The sequence below is a fragment of the Parasteatoda tepidariorum genome, chromosome 11, assembly GCF_982258835.1.
Source record: "Parasteatoda tepidariorum strain Cologne lab strain chromosome 11, Ptep-v5.0, whole genome shotgun sequence".
Taxonomy (NCBI): domain Eukaryota; kingdom Metazoa; phylum Arthropoda; class Arachnida; order Araneae; family Theridiidae; genus Parasteatoda; species Parasteatoda tepidariorum.
In genome coordinates this window covers 15,580,721-15,598,260 of record NC_141765.1, presented here as the reverse complement: position 1 = coordinate 15,598,260, position 17,540 = coordinate 15,580,721, and the positions used below count along the sequence as shown (strand labels likewise).

At 28.0% G+C, this 17,540-nt stretch overlaps 2 protein-coding genes across 2 annotated transcripts in view; one reads left to right on the top strand and one right to left on the bottom strand.

The window, feature by feature from the left end:
• LOC107453837 (docking protein 1) overlaps positions 1-5,047 on the top strand; it is a 30,177-nt gene extending 25,130 nt beyond the window's left edge. The window contains exon 4 of the mRNA XM_016070800.4: positions 2,790-5,047. Coding sequence (XP_015926286.1) covers positions 2,790-3,607 — 818 coding nt within the window. The 3' untranslated portion in view covers positions 3,608-5,047. The remainder of the gene's footprint in view (positions 1-2,789) is intronic.
• A 9,665-nt stretch (positions 5,048-14,712) lies between these two features.
• Positions 14,713-17,540, bottom strand: part of LOC107453845 (nucleolar protein 4) — a 72,041-nt gene continuing 69,213 nt past the window's right edge. The window contains exons 9-10 of the mRNA XM_016070818.4: positions 16,822-17,005; positions 14,713-15,499 (exon numbers count right to left, since the gene is read on the bottom strand). Coding sequence (XP_015926304.1) covers positions 15,333-15,499; positions 16,822-17,005 — 351 coding nt within the window. The 3' untranslated portion in view covers positions 14,713-15,332. The remainder of the gene's footprint in view (positions 15,500-16,821; positions 17,006-17,540) is intronic.

The window sequence follows — 17,540 nt, the reverse complement described above, 5'->3', positions numbered from 1 at the left end:
AGTAAAATATAGTTTTATTACCATGGTACTTGGTAGTAAATGTGATAAGTTTAGAAATGTTATCATAACGCCTAAGATCAAGCTTTAACGATATTTTTATATTATTTTAGATATAAGTAAGCTGACTGACATTTTAAGATCACTTGCATATACAGCATTTAAGTTCAGATTAAATGCCACGTTCCCTTTTTGTTACTTATAGATTTCCCAATTTTCTCATTTGAATTTGGAAACTTTAATCATATCTTTAAAACAATTAAATTAATTTCTATGTGAAACTTAGACTTAAATCCCTACCGGTAAAAAAATGAATTCCGTAGACACTTTACTCTTTTTACAAAATAAATTTATTTTATGTTGATTAATTACACGAAAATGATAACGACAAGAGTTCGTATTAACTATTTGTTAAAACCACCATATAAACACCTCAAATCAGTGTACATTAACAAGCTTTATAAGACCCATTTAATGTTAGAAATTTCTCGGAAATAATAAATAAATAATATTTTTTTTACCATAATCAAGCAAAACAGTCCAATAACCCTAAATACGATGGTATTCAAACTATTAACTGTTAAAAAACTGTTTATTAGCTGCTTTCCCCTAATACGGTTAAACAACCAGAATTTTATTGCAACAACTAAACTTACCTAATGAAGCCACCTAGTTCCATGCAGCTGAGTACATATTGTAACCGAGAGGCCTTATCTGTCAGTCTCATGACAGCCAGAACGGGATTCAAAACCCAACGTTGACACCACAATATTTCCTCCATTCCCTTCACCACATGAAGAGTTATCAACATCCTGAACTCTTCAATTTGTGTTCTTCAATGCCTATTACTTTCAAAAACTTGCTAGTGGTAAATTGTTAAAAAAAAACGTATAGTTTTGTATTCGTGGTTTTAAAACCTTACTAGATGTAAAAGCATACTAGTTTAAATCACACTTAAACGTTTTATACCCATACTAGTTTCAGAACTGAAAAAGTAAAAATGTTCTTTACAGTAAACTTTACGGTTAATTTGATGGACTGACTGCTGCCGGTTAATTTACCATAATTTTAGAATGAAAAATCTACCAGTGTTCACTGCGCAAATCGATTAATTTCCTTTCTTGAAATGTATGAAATTTAAATGTCAAAACTCTTGAATTTGTCACAGTGTTTTTTGTTTAGAATAAAGTTCCCAAATAATAAAAAGTAACTTCTCTAAACAGCATAAAAAACTTACAAAATTTATTTTTATTAATTTATTTATTTTAAGAAATTTTTGTAAAGAAATTTTAAAATATAATGTAATTAAGAAATAAATTTTTACTTTTATTAAGAAAAAATGATTAAAATGTATTAATTAATTAGAATTAATTTTAAGAAATAATTTTAAGAAAAGAAATAACGTAAATTTTTTTACTGCATTTTCCACTTTTTGTTTCATGGATTAAATCCTTGAGCGCAGTAAAAGGCTTATACAATAGCCGTAAATTCTTGTTTTTATGGCCAAACGGCTGACTTGAGCATCGTTTCATTGGGTGTTGTTTTAGTTTAACATATCTTTGTTAATAATAACTGTTCTGGCTGATAATAACTGTCAAGGAACAACAGTTGCAGTCAGTTTGGAATGAAACATTTATATTTGTGATACATTTCAATATTCATGGAATCTAAAAATATGGGATGATTTTGATTGTGAGTTTATTAATAAAAAGTGGAAAAATATATGTGGAAATGATGTTTGTTTCTGTATAATTGTCTGTAAACGTGCTAACAGTTGTGTAAAGCAATGTATACATCAGATGATGTCTGGAATAATATCAATACTTAATATACTTAATGCCGATTTTATAGCGGTTTTTGCCATCAAAATGCCAACTTTTCGAAAATTAAGTTTACCCACTCAAAAATAAAATATTACTATAATTTAAATTTTTTATGCAAGCTATAACTTGGGCCAGATAGCCTGGTAGGGCACTGGGCCCATGTCCAAGAGGTCGTGGGTTCGATCCCCTCTGGCCGAAGACTCCCCGTGTAGTAAATGGGGACTGATGCACGTTAAATCTGTCGAGTCGCAAACTTCTCTATGCTCCCATGAAAATCAATACCTTTTGTCTGTACTGATCCAGGGGTTTCCTTGTCTTCTGGATTGGTTCAAAATTACAAGGCTACCGAGTTGAACATTAGTAGTCCCAAAATTGGGTCGGCTGTTCAACGACGGATATAAAATAATATAAAAATAAAATAAGCTATAACTTCATTTCAACCAGCAAAAAATGGAAAGAAGATTTGTAATACTTATGGTTAATCAAATCTGCAAGAAATCGTAACATGCATACCAGTTTTGAAAGAGTTCATATTTTTTAAAAAACTGCAAATGAGTTCTCTTTGTAACACAATAAATAAAAACATAACACGTTATAGTCTAAAGTTATTTATTAAAAATGCCTTTGCGAATCATAAACAAATAAATAGGTTTGAAAATTTCCAGTGATTCAAATTATTGAGGCAATGCTTCATAAACTTAGTTCCATACGTTAAGAATTGCAGCATGTTAGAAAAATACTACCATTCGTAAATGCCTTCATTTTTTTATTAGAAGGAAATGAAAATTCTAAGAGTAATCGACAGTGATTTTTCTAAAATAACTTATGTTTTTATAATAAACTTTTAAAATATTTTACGACATCTTGCGTAGAATTTGAATTAAAGTTTTGAATTGTATTTTAACGATCTGATCCAAAACTATTATATAATTCAAAAATCAGAATATTAAGAGTAACATTTTTTTCCAGCTGAAAGATATAGAGTGAAAATACAGCCAACTGAAGCCAGTCTACGAAATGAGCTTTTTAGGGATTATGACTTATTGATAACAACAGTAAGTATAGCTCTTGAAGATGAAGATGGTCGTCTCGTTTTAAAATGGCCATACCGTCATATTCGTCGATATGGTTGCGCATTTGACAACTTTTCATTTGAAGCTGGCAGAAAATGTGATTCTGGAGAAGGTATATTTATTTTTGAAACAAACTCTGGCTCCCAAATTTTCAAAAAAGTAGACAGTCATGTTTCATCTTTTCAAAAAACTCAAGCTGAATCCCTAACCTTAAGAAGAAATGAACACAGAAGTTCTCTTCCATCTCCCACCGAAACACAAAATACTTATTTCAATACCCGGCCACCCGTTAAAAAACCTCCTCGTAAAAATAAATTAGACGCTCATTCCTTACCGAATTTCAATCGGTATGAGATCGAAAAATTTACCCAGAGTTCCTCATTTTCAGGAAATAGAGAGGCCATTAGGGATGCTGAAAGTGCAATAAAGTGCGCAAACAATCGTTACAATGTAAATTATTTGGAGGAAAGGCAACTGCCTGGAGAAAGTTACAATGAACCACATCTCTACGAAAATGCCCTTTTATTGGATACGGCACACACGAATCGAAAGCAAACTCTTGATCGTAGTTCCTCTGACAATCAAATAATAGAACCTTTTAATCTTGAACTTTTGCAAAACTCTTTAACAGATAAACTTCATCTGACAAGCATTGAACCACCTCATTATGTAAAAAACGACGTTGAATATGCGCGAATAGCAAAGAAAGAGTAAAAAGAATGTTTTAAGTACTGAATGTCGTTTAAGATAAAATCGGATTTGCCAGACTGGTATTTAGTAAGAAATGGAACAATGTAAAACCTTGTATAAACCAGAGTATTAGTTTTTTATTTCTTTTTCATGTTATAACTATAACTGCTCAGTGCGCCACCAAAAACAGATCACTTTGAATAACTTTTGATCTAATGATCGGATCTTCACGTTCTAAGATTCACTTTTAATTGCTCAAGGGGGTGACTTCAAATATGCTAATTAATAAGTGCTAACGATATTTTGAGTTACGCAATCACACACAAAAATATAAAATATAGGGGGTGGCTGCAATCTGGAAAATATGGTCCCGATAATTTGGTCAGTAGAGCTCTTCAAAGTTTGGATCCCTTAATGTTAATTTTACCTTTTGCGTATTTTGTTATATCTCGAGAGCTTTTTAAGCGAATTGAAAAATTTTCGCCCACAATTATATAATTAGTTTATCCAAAGATAATTCCGTGCAAAAAAATAACTTTTAGTAAATATTTATTATTTTTTATAATTTTATTTAAAAATTGTCGAAAAAATTTTGAATATTAAAGCATAGAATTTTTTTCACTATTTTTAAGTATATAATTTTATATGAAAAAATACAAAATTTGAGAAAAATCGGTTGAATAGTTATTGAGAAAGTAAATTTCAAATAAGTCGCATGCTTAAGACTCGATTTCTCAGGAACTATCCGTCCGATTTGGCTCAAATTTTGTATTTTGACATATAAAATTAATTCTTTGAAATGATAAAAAGTTGCATACCTTGCAATTCAATTTTTTTTACCATTCTTAAATGAAATAATAAAAAATAATAAGTATTTAAGTTATTTTTATAAGTAATTTTTTGCATGATATAGTATTATAAGTTATATAATGCATAGTGGTATCATATGCATTATAAGCTATTTTTGCATGTAATTATCTTTGGATAAACGAATTTTATAATTGTGTGCAAAAAATTTCAATTCGCTTAAATAGTTCTCGAGATATAGCAAAAGTTAAAATTAACATTAAGGGGTCCAAACTTTGGAGAGCTCTCCTGGACAAACTATAGGGACCCTATTTCCCAAATTGCGGTTGCCCCCTATATTTTGAGGGTCAGAAATCCGTCTAAAAAAAGGCATTTTTATTCAGTAAAAGTGCATTCTTGTGTAAGATTTGGTAACTTTTATAATCACTATTAAATATCACTTATTAAATAGCATATTTGAGGTCACCCCCTCAAGCCATTAAGAATGAGTAATAGAACGTGAAAATCTGATCATTAGATAAAAATTTATTTGGGGTCTTCCACTTTTTTGCACACTGTACATTATTTGTTATTTTTTATGATGTGTATTTGTGTGATGCGTTTAATTTTGAAGACAATATTGTAATAAAACTAATACAATAAATTGTTCTAAAGGTAGTTAGCTAGTTTAATACAGGGGTATTTTTTATTGATATTATTTTCCTAAGTTTGTTAAATTCCTCGCTTAATTTTTACATAAATATCAAGAAAATAGTATTATATCTAAGCATGTCTATAGTAGAACAGATTTTGTTCCTTTTTCTATCATTCTTTTAGTTTTGCATGTTTATCTTATTTTATGCCACTTACGCAAAATCTATAATATAAATAACTGAGCTCTATCACAAATGTTTAAAACTGCTATTATCATATGCTATTGCATTTCTTGTATTTTATACATCTTATTACTAATTATTTGCTTTTGAACTATCTCTTGTATATAGGATTGTGGTGAATGGCTAAGACAAAACTAATTTTTTACTAATTTTAGAACATAGATAACGAATTTGTTTTATTCCATCCACCAATTGAAAAAATTTAAATTTCATGAAATAACTTAAAACGATGCATTGTATTTAAGGTTCCATATTTTAGTTTTCGCGAAGAAAAATAAGTATTGTACATAAACCATTATATCACGAAATCTATAAAATGACTATAATGGTACAGAATAGAACGTAGCAATTATATTGATAAAAATGACAAATTATAAGAAAATACATCTATAATCTACACAAAAACAATCATGGTAGGTTAAACATGAACATAGAATGTTGTATCAATTAATCTATAAAGAGTAAAATGGGAAAGAATTGAACATCGTTAGTAGATTGATAAAAATTACAAGATGTGAGAAACAAACAAGTAATCATAACAAGTAATCGAAAAAGTATAAAAACAAGCAAGTAATCAAAGCATTTAGGTCTTATGCACACATGCAGATTTGTATTTCATCGCTAATTTGATGCTATGTAAAGATTTAAAAACTCTCAACAAAAGAAATTACAATTTGCTTTAACACATCTGTATTAGGTAGTATGTTGTAATATTTACCATTTCATCAATAATATAACAAGAATTTTAGTTGAAGTTACTTTTTCGAAGTTTTGGAACAATTAGGATAAAGTATAGGCTTACCTACTCTAACGCACTGTTTGAATTAGCACTTCGTAATTTTGATTCAAGGCAATAACTGTTAATGCAGTTTTTCGAAGGCTCTGAACTCGAACATTTTCGAAAGGCAGCTAAAGCAATTTTTTGAAGGAAATGGGGACAGTATATGAAAATTTGCTGCTGTACAATCATGTCAAATGGCTGAGTGCAGAAAAGTGCCATGATAAATTCTTAGGGAAAAGAAACAATTCCCTGCATTCCTAAGCAAATTTGTTGCATCAGACAGTGCGCTACTGAAAAAAGAGCACCACAGTGACGATTCTTAAAAAAATTGGCATTCCTTACCAACTGTGCCAACAATGTGAAGAATTTAAAAATAATAATACTTTTAATTTCCTTAAATTTGCAGCTAACATCAATGAATCCCTTTCGGGGTTAAACAGTAGATTTAAGTATTTTCAATTACAGAAAATAGCATACTGCTTTTAATAATCTTGTTCAAGATAACATTCAGGATCAACCATTTCATTTGTAACTTGAACTGCATGAACTTCAAACTAATTTATTTTTCCAAATGTAGGAGTAAAATGGAACTGATTCCTTCAAACTGTTTTCCAAAGTTATCTTATTCTGAAATTTTGGCCGAAAACTCACATTAGTTTTTGATTGTTCATATCTAAAAAGTATTCTCTTTCATGAAAGAATTAAAATAATCAAGAATCACAGTAGAAGCCGTCTTATACATTCTTCTTTACTCCACCTCTTGAGACTCTCAACAACAGAACTTGAAGCAGAAATCCATTTTGTTGCGGATTGGAATCGACATACACAAATTTTTTTAATGAAAATTATGTGAGCAAATCCCACTTTAAGCTTTCGTTCAAATTTAAATATTTCTGCTCTTGATAGACATAAGCATGGTATTATTCTAATCAAGATTTATTTATTTGTTTTATGAAATTAAATGTGTTAAAATGCGTACTTCTTATTTAATTAGTAATTCAGTACTTGTTTTTGTGTAATTTAATTAAAAATTAAAAGTTATGCTTAAGATTCCTGCAGCCACAAAAAAAAATTGTATAAGACTCTGATTTAGTTGCGGCCAACAAGTGGATGTATGCAGGCCAAGGAGGAAGAATGGTTTTGTGTCCATTTTGCGCAAAAATTAAGAAAGGTTTTATTTACACTGGAAATCATTTGCTTATAGTTATGCTAATTGTTTTATTTTTTATCATTATTTATACCATGCAGCGCAGAAATTTTTCTGAAATTCCGAAGTAATTGCATCAAATCATGTAACTCAAAAATTGTTAGTGCCACGAATTTTCAATTAGTGAGTGTATTATTCTATTTAAGTGTAAATACCAAATCAAATTATGTAAGACACTAATGTTTTGAACTTAAGTAATTATTCGTTGTATTTTTTAAGTCGATGGATAATAAATCAAATTTTATTTGCCTAATTATTGTGGCGCCATCTGTTATCAAAAACAGAAGATATGTTGAAATCTTAAGAAGATAGCACTTGCAAGTAAAATAAATTATTTCAAATTAAACAATTCAGAAATGCTTTAATATACTCTTAAAATGCTTAAATACTTTTCTATTTCTAAGATAGAAGAGTATGTATAGAAATATTTTTGAAAGCATGTATCATTTCTGAAATATAAAAATAACTTGCGCTGTGAGAGAATAATAAAATTCTGTACAATGAATAACGTTATAAAACCAATAAGAAAAAACTACACAAGATGTTCAAAACTTTTATTGAAGAAAAGAAATAAACACTTATATATAGATCTACCGTTCAAAGTTTCAATATTAGGAAAGATATTTTTTTTTATTTCATACTGCATTATTCATACATAATCAAGCATAACATGCAGTTAAGTTTTAAAATAAAAGCATTTACATCAATACAGTAGTGTAGTACAAAGTTCTATGGTGCAAAAAATATATTCGTCTCATTTCTATGATATATCAGTTTACCAATTTATAAAATAAATTTGGGGGGAAATCTCAATCAAAACAACAGATATCACTTTTCGCTCTAATAATGATACAAAATCAAAAATAACAGGATTATTTATTATTATAGTAATGTTTTTATCAACATTCAATAAGAAGAAAATAATTTGTATGCTGAATTTGTCGTAGTTTTCTTATAAAATAATGCAGTAAACTATTAGAAAATAGAGCTCTCATGTCGAACTATTGATGTATAAAACAATAAATATACACATAGAAGTGCCTTTTCTGATGTTTATACTAATTTTTCTATAGTTCTTTACTAATATTTGATGGTACTTGTATGTGTAAATAAATACTTGTGATATTTATTGGCAGGGTCAAAGTGCAAAATTGGTCGAGTGATTTCAATAAAAACACACACACACTATTCTTCACAGGAAAATAATTTCTCACTAAGCCTAATTCACTTATATGCATTAAGTTTGAATTTTTATACAGTAAATTGCTTAAAATTGAATATAATTCATTATTTAAATACAAATGAAAAGATCACTTAATAATCATTTTCAACAGTCTGATTCTTGTTAAAAGCAATAAGTTTCGCCAGGAGAAACAGAGTAAGAATGACGTCAGTTTTTAAAGATTTTCAAGTTTGCGTCATTATTACGTATATTTTTCTGGAGAAATTTATCACCCGGTACTAGAATTGGACTGTTTTCCTCAGAACAAAATCAGCAGAAGAAATGAATAAAAGTAAAAATCTAAATTCGTCCTTTTGCATCAGAAACGACTTTACATATACATCATTTTTTGTCAGAATCGCTATGGCCTTTAAATAAAGTTTTTAAGGATAAAGAAAAAATTTATAGTTTAACACATGAATATAATAAGAAATATTTTAATGAATGCGAAAAAAATACGCTTTTCAATGCAAAAAAAATAGTAACAAGTTCATAAAGCATTATAACATCTTCTTAAAATAAGATTTTTTGATATATCCCACAACATGTTCCTTTACTTAGCTCTTTAAGTTAAAATGAGATATTAATAAGATATATAAATAAGATAGATATAAAAAAGAAAAATACGATACATATTTCGATTCTACAAAAGAACGTTTGGATTTCCACTCTTCTTCAACCAGCCGATTCAATTATTAACTTTAATAATAAGTAACTAAAATTATTTGCATTGAACTAAAATTTCTCTGTTATTAGCTCTTTTCGCTATTATTGCAACCATTAATATTGCTTAAGTACCAACTCAAATATAAGGATATGTGTAGAAATTATTTTTTAATTTAGCACAAAAAATATTGAGAAGAAAAAATTATAAAATGATTATATTCAGGATTATAATTATCGGATTACTACTTCTCCAATAATAAAAATTAAAATTTTTGCAATAACTGATATGTCATTAAAATAGAATTATTTTCACAGTGATCATTTTTACAATGAATGTGTTAGGAAGAAAAAGCAAATGAAGATATGATTATGTATTTATTTGGCAAGTTTGTGCTTGTACATTGACGCTTAATAAATGCTAATTTATTTACTAGTTTTCGTTTTATTTTATTACTCTATTTGTTTCATTGCTCTATTGCTAGAAGGTAAAAAAAGTTCTCTTCCTTCACAGCCTTAAAATATTAACACAAGTGTCGTGAAAAAGTATCTAGGAACAGTGCAGGTGAAAGCAATACTTCGATGTTTAAAGCTCACCAATGAAAATAACTTATATAGTGCTCATAGGAAATATTTATGCGGAAGAAAAGCATATAATTACATCTAAAACCAGCTTCCCCGAATCAATAACAAAACTTCATTCATTTAAAATGTTTAAAATAAAAATTAAAGGCTAACTTTGCTTGGTACTAGTTTTTTACTAATTTTAAGTGATATTTATTTTTGGAGAATGTTTAAAGTCTAAAATAGCTACTAATAATCTTTGCAATATCATGGATACTAATTTCATATTAAGATTATATATTAAGAAAAGAGAATATTGTGAAGAACAATAGCAAATGTTTTCTTCACGAAACAATATTATTTTTATGAATTATAATTACATAATTTCTTAATACCCAACATTAATTTGAATTAGTCATTACAAAATGTTTGCTTCCAGTCTCTGAAGCTACAATTAAAGTTAGTTCGAATTATGCTACTATTCAAATTTTTGTAACTTTAGTTAGATGTTAATTTCCAGCTTTTATGATATAGTTAAACCAGAATGTGATAGTGTAAGGTCTATTTTAAACACCTAACCAGAGTTGTAGTAAATTAGTATGATAAATTAGAAATAGAGTAATTTTATAAGTAAATTTTGTTAATTGAGTTGTCAAAACCAAAACGCACTCAGTAGTTTTGACAAAAAAATTTAGATCGTATATATAATATGCTAGTTCTTCATAGTTTTGATAGACAGTTTTAAACGTCATTTTTTCAGTTTAAGAAAAAGTAGTGTCCGGTTTGTAAAGTTTGAAAATAATATTTTGGGGCATAAATAACTATTCCGTTTCCTGTTACAGGAGTGTCCATTTTTCGGAGAGGACACAGAATGGTTTTTTCATGGAAGATTCACGTGGAATTAAAAAACTGTCCGTAGTGAGAGGTATCCGTTTTTTTATGAATGTCCGTAACGAGAGGTTTCACTGTAGTTCTTTATGATCATCGCATCTACCGTCTGACTCATAACATTTGCATTCGAAGGAATTTTCTATAAATTTTAGTTTTAAAACGTAAGACGTAAACAAAGTATAAAACCCATAACAGTACACCAAAAAATACATACCATTATTTTTTTTAACTATTTCAAAATTTAAAGACAATAGGTTAAAAATAACTTTGGGGTTTCAAGAAATTATGTAAGAGATATTCCGTGCACTATATAAAAGAATGCTATTAATTGAATTTATTTTAAAATGTTGTTCTCCATTATTCCTTTAAATAACTAAACTTTTCTTCGTAAATAAAAAAAAATTTCAGCTTTACTTAAATGATGTCTACTTTTGAAGCTCGTTTAGAAAGCTCAAGTTACTTACCAAGGAGAAGGTGGCAGGAACTTTTTCTTATTCCTTTAATATAAAATGGAAGCTCGATTTAAAAGGAAACAAATCTTTTTCCTAAACTTAACCAAGCAAATAAACTTAGATTGCACGTAGCCATTTTCATAAACATTCTATACACATAAACACCCATTTTGAGTATTCAAGTAATAATATAAAGTTGAATATATAGCAATATAAATATATATAAGTGAATGCAAGTGCAAGGTGTTATATGAAGTAAGAAAAAGTGTTTCAATACAAAGAAAATTACTAAGATTGTTACAACCAATATATTACAAAAGTACCATTTATAGATAAAATTGCGTATCATTCCACACATTATAATTTTTATTTACAATCAAAAATAGCATCACAAGGTTTTGCATTTCTCTATCAACAGTTTTCATAAAACTAAAAGTGCTTTAAATCAATTATCACGCCATACATATATCGGCTTTTCACAATTAATTTAAAATTGGAATATCTACGTTGTAAAATCGAAGCCTCGTATCAACAAAAAATTATTTTTTACATTACTTGCATTAAATAAATACTTGTATTCAATTAATTATATTTTTTGATACTAAGCAGACAATGCTGACAATGGAATTTTATCTTCCAAAAATGATCAACATAATTCATAAATATTAAAAAACTGTTTCAAAAATAATTATAAAAATTAATTAATAATTACTAATTCAAGAATTATATATAAATTCATTATTAAAATTATTAATTAATTCATTATAAATAATCCAAAAATGAATGTATGTTATACGTATATGTTAAATAATATAAAATAAACCAAAATATTCAAAAAATGATATGCAAGAAACAGAAATGATAAAACTATTCTAAGATTTTTCTACATATTCCAGAAATAATCTAATTATTTATTCAAGACCTTTTGTATTCTAAGAATTAACTAGTTGGTAACTAAGTTCGTAAAATCGAATAAAGCACTTAGTGTGGTACATTTTTCTAGACTAGTAAAAACGCACGTATGAATTATTTCTGCACTGTAAAAAATTTCGGATCAAATTACAGTAAAAAAGGGCACTCAGTGTGCCAGTACTTTTTATCGTAAAAACTATTTTCAACGGAACATGTTGCGGAGCAAAATATCTGATATACCATAATTGTTGCAGTAATAATTATTCCAAAATCATTCAATCACTCTAATAAATAAATATTACTGTAATAATTACGGTATAATATTCTACGGTGAAAATGGATTTTGCGGATGATACATCTCAAGTGCCAGTACTTTAAACCTAACTGGATCCAAAAATTTTTACAGTTTGTTTACTTTTATAGGCAACATATTAATCATAATCGCTAAATTCCAAGATTCAATAGTGTATATGAATCGATGTGATTTTTGAAGAAAAAAATTATATGCTAACTAAGACAAAATTTTTGGACTAATAAATTAAATACTTTGTAACATTTTGTTGTAACTTCATAATATATTTCAAAATACCAAAATCTATAGAGTTAACTTTTTCCTTTTTTTTTTATTCTCCTAAATTATAAATTTTTTTATTAAATCGCACTTGAAATGATGTTTGTTTTTAAATGCAAAATAGGAAGAATTGGATAAATAAAAAAATGCCAAAATAGAAATTAATATGTGTTTGGAAAAATTAAGAACGATTTAAGGAAAAGTTAATATTAAAATTTTCGTGAAATTTTAATTGGCAGTGATTTGGTTCAACTGACATTTATCTTAATAAATTTATTTTTGTTCGGATGATACTTAAATTGTCTAATTAATATGAAGTTGTTAATATAAAACACTCAATATAAGCTTGTAAAATTTTAAAATTTATGCATGACATACTCATATTACACATACAAGAAGATATAAAAGCTATGGCTAAAAATCTAATAGCCAAAAATAGCAGGGTGTAAGGCTGGGGAGACCCTTCTTTCGCTCTTTTTCATTGAAACTATTTATTTCACGCCTAATCTATAGTACCGTTGCATATTCTTAAAAGTTATTTTAGGAACAAATTCGCAAGTATTAAATACATACTTCAAAAATTAAGTTTAAAAAAATCAAAACATTTCACAGAATATCAAGAATCTGAGAAGATTTAAAATAAAGAATTTCTAATTAATAACATTTCTTACATTACTTTTTTACTTTTAGAATACAATAGAATTGAATTACAAACATTACGTAATTTTTATTAAAAGCATAAATTTGAAAGAAATCTCTATTGTCATTTAAAGCCATTCAGGAGTGGGATTCATAGTTGTTAAGATCACTAATTAGTAATGATTGTTTTTCATTAACAATCATGTATATAAATGAATGAAAATTATTTTATTACTTTTTTAATTTACTTTTCAATCTTATAACAATTTTTTATCTGTATCTGCATATAGTACTCTAAATACTCTAAAATGTATAATTTAATTTGAATAGTCTTTCTCTGCTTACGAAAGTAAATAAGAAGAAAGGAACTGACAAAACTATTCACCACTATATATTTATAACAGCATTATCAATTAATTTGGCATTATGAAGTATTGATATTGCATTCAGATCTAAGGACAGCGTTTCTTCAGAAATATTTTTATATACATTGCCCTTTTTAACGATTACTGGGTGTTCTCTAATCATCTCTTCATACATTTTAAAATCCTCATCTGAAAAATAAAATAAAAACAAAAAAGGGCTGAAATTTTAACTGTAACAGTACTTCTTCAATGGATAAGTTTCTCGAAATAATCCTGTTAAAGTATGAAGAGTTTAGACAATATTGTGATACGACACATTTTTCCCAAAGGGGGTATTTTTTTCAACTAAATGTTCCTCAGTGTTGTTTCTAAATAATTATTTTATAAGTTTCCAAAATTTCTACTGGATGACAGCATAAAATATGAAGACATATTTCCCATGTTGGTTTTTTTTTAATATTGCTTAGCATTATGTTACCCTAGTCCAGTTATATGTACTATGATCAGTTCTTGAACATAGAAATAAAGGTATTTTCCAATTTAACTTCAATTTAGCTGAGAGGAACTTATGTGCTTAGTTTAAGATTGATAGCTAAATATTTAAAATTCCAGCCAAATTTTTATAACATTATTTTTTTCCTATTTCAAGTATGCAAAAATATCTTTTTAGATATTACATTGCCTCATACAGTGAGTATCTTCTTTAATGTCTTGTCAAACTAAGAAAAAAAACATTTGAATATTTTTCTTTCCTTGAAATTTTTAACGTAAGAGACAAGGTTTTAAAATATATGAACGAATAGCATTAAGAGAACACTTAGAAAAAGAGAAAATTATTGTGAAATAAAAATTAAACACTAAATTATCAGAACGTCTTCAGATAGGTTTATATGTAATTTTGTTCAGTTGATTCAAACTGAAACTTTGATTTAGAATTCTTTGCATATTTTAGTAATTAAAAAAAATTAGACAAATTAAAAGACTATGATATTAAAATTGAGTACAATATTTATTAAATTATTTTAATTGAAAAATTTTTCAAATAAATTCACTCGTGAAGGCATTATTTGCCTTTATAATCCACGATAGCTTAGAATATTAACGATATAAGTTTCTTAATACTAATGAATTGCAAATGAAAAGTACAATAATCAGTTAAAATATAATAATCAGTTCGGAGTTTTTCCTTTCTTTCTAATGAGATGAGCTTAAATAAATGCTTTTATTTGGTATTGTAATGGAAAAAATTTCTCCGCAATCACCCTTTCGAAACAGCAATTAGTAAGAGCAACTTTATCTTAAGAACAGAATATTGCAGAATTAGTTATTTTTAGATTAAAAGATACATTAATAGGATGATTCTAAAAAGATGCACATGCACCAATACAGACTCAATGTGTAAGAACATATTAATGGATACAAATGCATTCATGAAGAATGCATATGCATTCATCATGATATCATGCAATCATGTGAGACACCATGAAAGTTGAAAGGCCATTTAGATGTATAAAAGTGTGTGTTGAATGTACATTACAATAGTGATTTCTAGAAGCATGAAAAGGCAGTTGTAGAATGATTAAAAACCCGTTAGTGAAATCGTTGGAAATAATGAAAAACCATCGGCATAGCCGAAATATTTCTTATCACAATGATATCAAGGAATGTTGATTGAAAAAATACTCTTTATAACCTTACTAGAAAAGTATGATACTTAAAAATCCCTTTTTTCATAGATCACAATGCTCAATGTATATTGAGTTTTAAAATGCCCAAATATAGTTTTAAGAAGGCAGTACTTCAGTTTTGCTGTAAAAGTAGCTGTTCCAGTTCATCAGCTGACCGTAGAAGAAATGCTGCTGATTCTCGATAGCCAGCTATTAGCTGTTTAACAGCAGTGATTTCGGATGAGTTTAGGCTATGTTTTATGCCACTGACGCTTTTCTTCATGCTAAGATCAGTTGGTCCTGAAATTTCACGTGCTTTGGTTAAAATTAAAAACAGAAAGTAAGTCAAATGTAAATAATTTAAACAAGTTAAGTCATATACATTCATTTTTTTTAAAAAATCGCAATAAAGACCAATATATTATATTTTATAAAAAAAAAATTATTACATAATTGTTCATCCATAAAAAAGGCAGTTAGTGCATTAAATGAGAAACTCGCAAGAAAACTATTACAGTAGCTTCAAAGTTATTTACAAACTTAATTGACATACAGACTTAATTGATCAGTACAGACATCAGTATTAGTACAGAGTCTCGGCTGTTTAGTACCCTGAAGATTGGATTTTAACCAAAAACAATACATCGACAGAAATTGTAACATAGCTTATGTGGAGGTTGAATTTTGAGCCATTTTATTGAGAAAACGTTTTAAAAATAAAAAACTTTAACGTGTAATATAAATAATATGACGAAAGGAATAAAATGGCTGATCCATCTGAGTCTGAGCACAAAAACAGATCTGAAGATGGAGCTGTTGCAACACCTCTTAGGGAAGAGAAGGCGGTTCAATTAAGTAGTCCGACGTAACTAACATTAACTGCTGTGGGGAAATAAGAAATATGTCACAACGTTCGGACTACTAAAGCTTCGGATTTTTCGATTATGGGAACCCCTGCGTAGGCTTTTTCCCATCTAGGAAGTGTTAGCTAGTGGCGCTGCTGTACTGAACTGCCAGTGTTTCCTTGCACTTCAATAAAAATTAAATTTTTTTATGCATTAGGGTACTGAAACTATTACAGAAAATGAGATATTATATTTAATATTATGTTATAAGTCTCATGCTTTATTATTCTAAGCTTTGTAAATCAAAGTATATTAAAACTAAGCACACAGGAATTTTTAAATGCGTTAAATATGTAGGAAAGCAGAAAGCTCAAAACCTAATAACGTAGTTTCGGATCTCATAAAAATTCTTAAAAATAAACTACGGACTCAATTTGTACCAAATTTAAAATCAGAATATATTTTCGCTGTTGATAAATTGAAATAATTTGAAAACAATAAACGCTTAGACAAAGAAAATACATTTCATTTCTGATTTCGTACCTATTGAACTACTCAAATTTAAATATTTAATCTGTAACATCTACAGTAATAAATTTTTATCTACCGATCGGTCTCTAATAACATGAAGATTTTAATTCAGCAAGTGAAATGTTAATAAATCAAAAGTTATACATCAGGTTGTTGATTTTTTTTTACTTTACTTTCAACTTTATGTAGATTATGACAAATTTCGGCATCCATAGTAAGAAATAAAACTTTTCACTCTACACTCACCGTTGTTGGTATTAGTAACAGAGCTTGCATGGCCGTTGACAGCAACAAATCGATAATTAGATGAATATGCTGAAGACCCATTTAGTAAACTGGAAGATTTGCCATGGCGCAACGTATTTTGTAAAATATTTGTCTCAGGTTGAGGACTACGTGATGGTTCAGACTTCATATTCTCTACTTCAGCCTAATAAAGAACAATTTATCTTTATGGGCGTTATAAAAGTTGTGAGAACTCATTAGCATTATAATGCTGAATAAATTCAAATTTAAAGAGAACTGAAAAACCTAAGATTATTTCTGGGTAAATTTAAGACCAGAGGTTTACATTTGTGCATCCCGCACTGAGAAAAACTATTGTTCAAAACTACCAGAATATGGTAAAATTCACCGTGTTTCTGGCTCTATGGGAACACCAAAAAGATCAGTAATTTTTACCGAAGTGCTTTGGTAATGATTTTGATAAAAATAACAGTTAAATATGGTTTTATAGTATATGATAAAATTTAGAAAATAATGTACAATTTGATGCATCATAATTTGATACTTCATAATGATATTTATGACGATAATGATAGTACTGGGCATAAAGCTCATTTATTCTGTTAAATTTACTTTTCAGTTTTTTAGTTTTTACTGTCTGATAATAAGAACTATAATTTTGAGTACTAGAATTTCCGGTAAAACTTTACCTATATGAAAAGAGAAATTACCAAATGAAT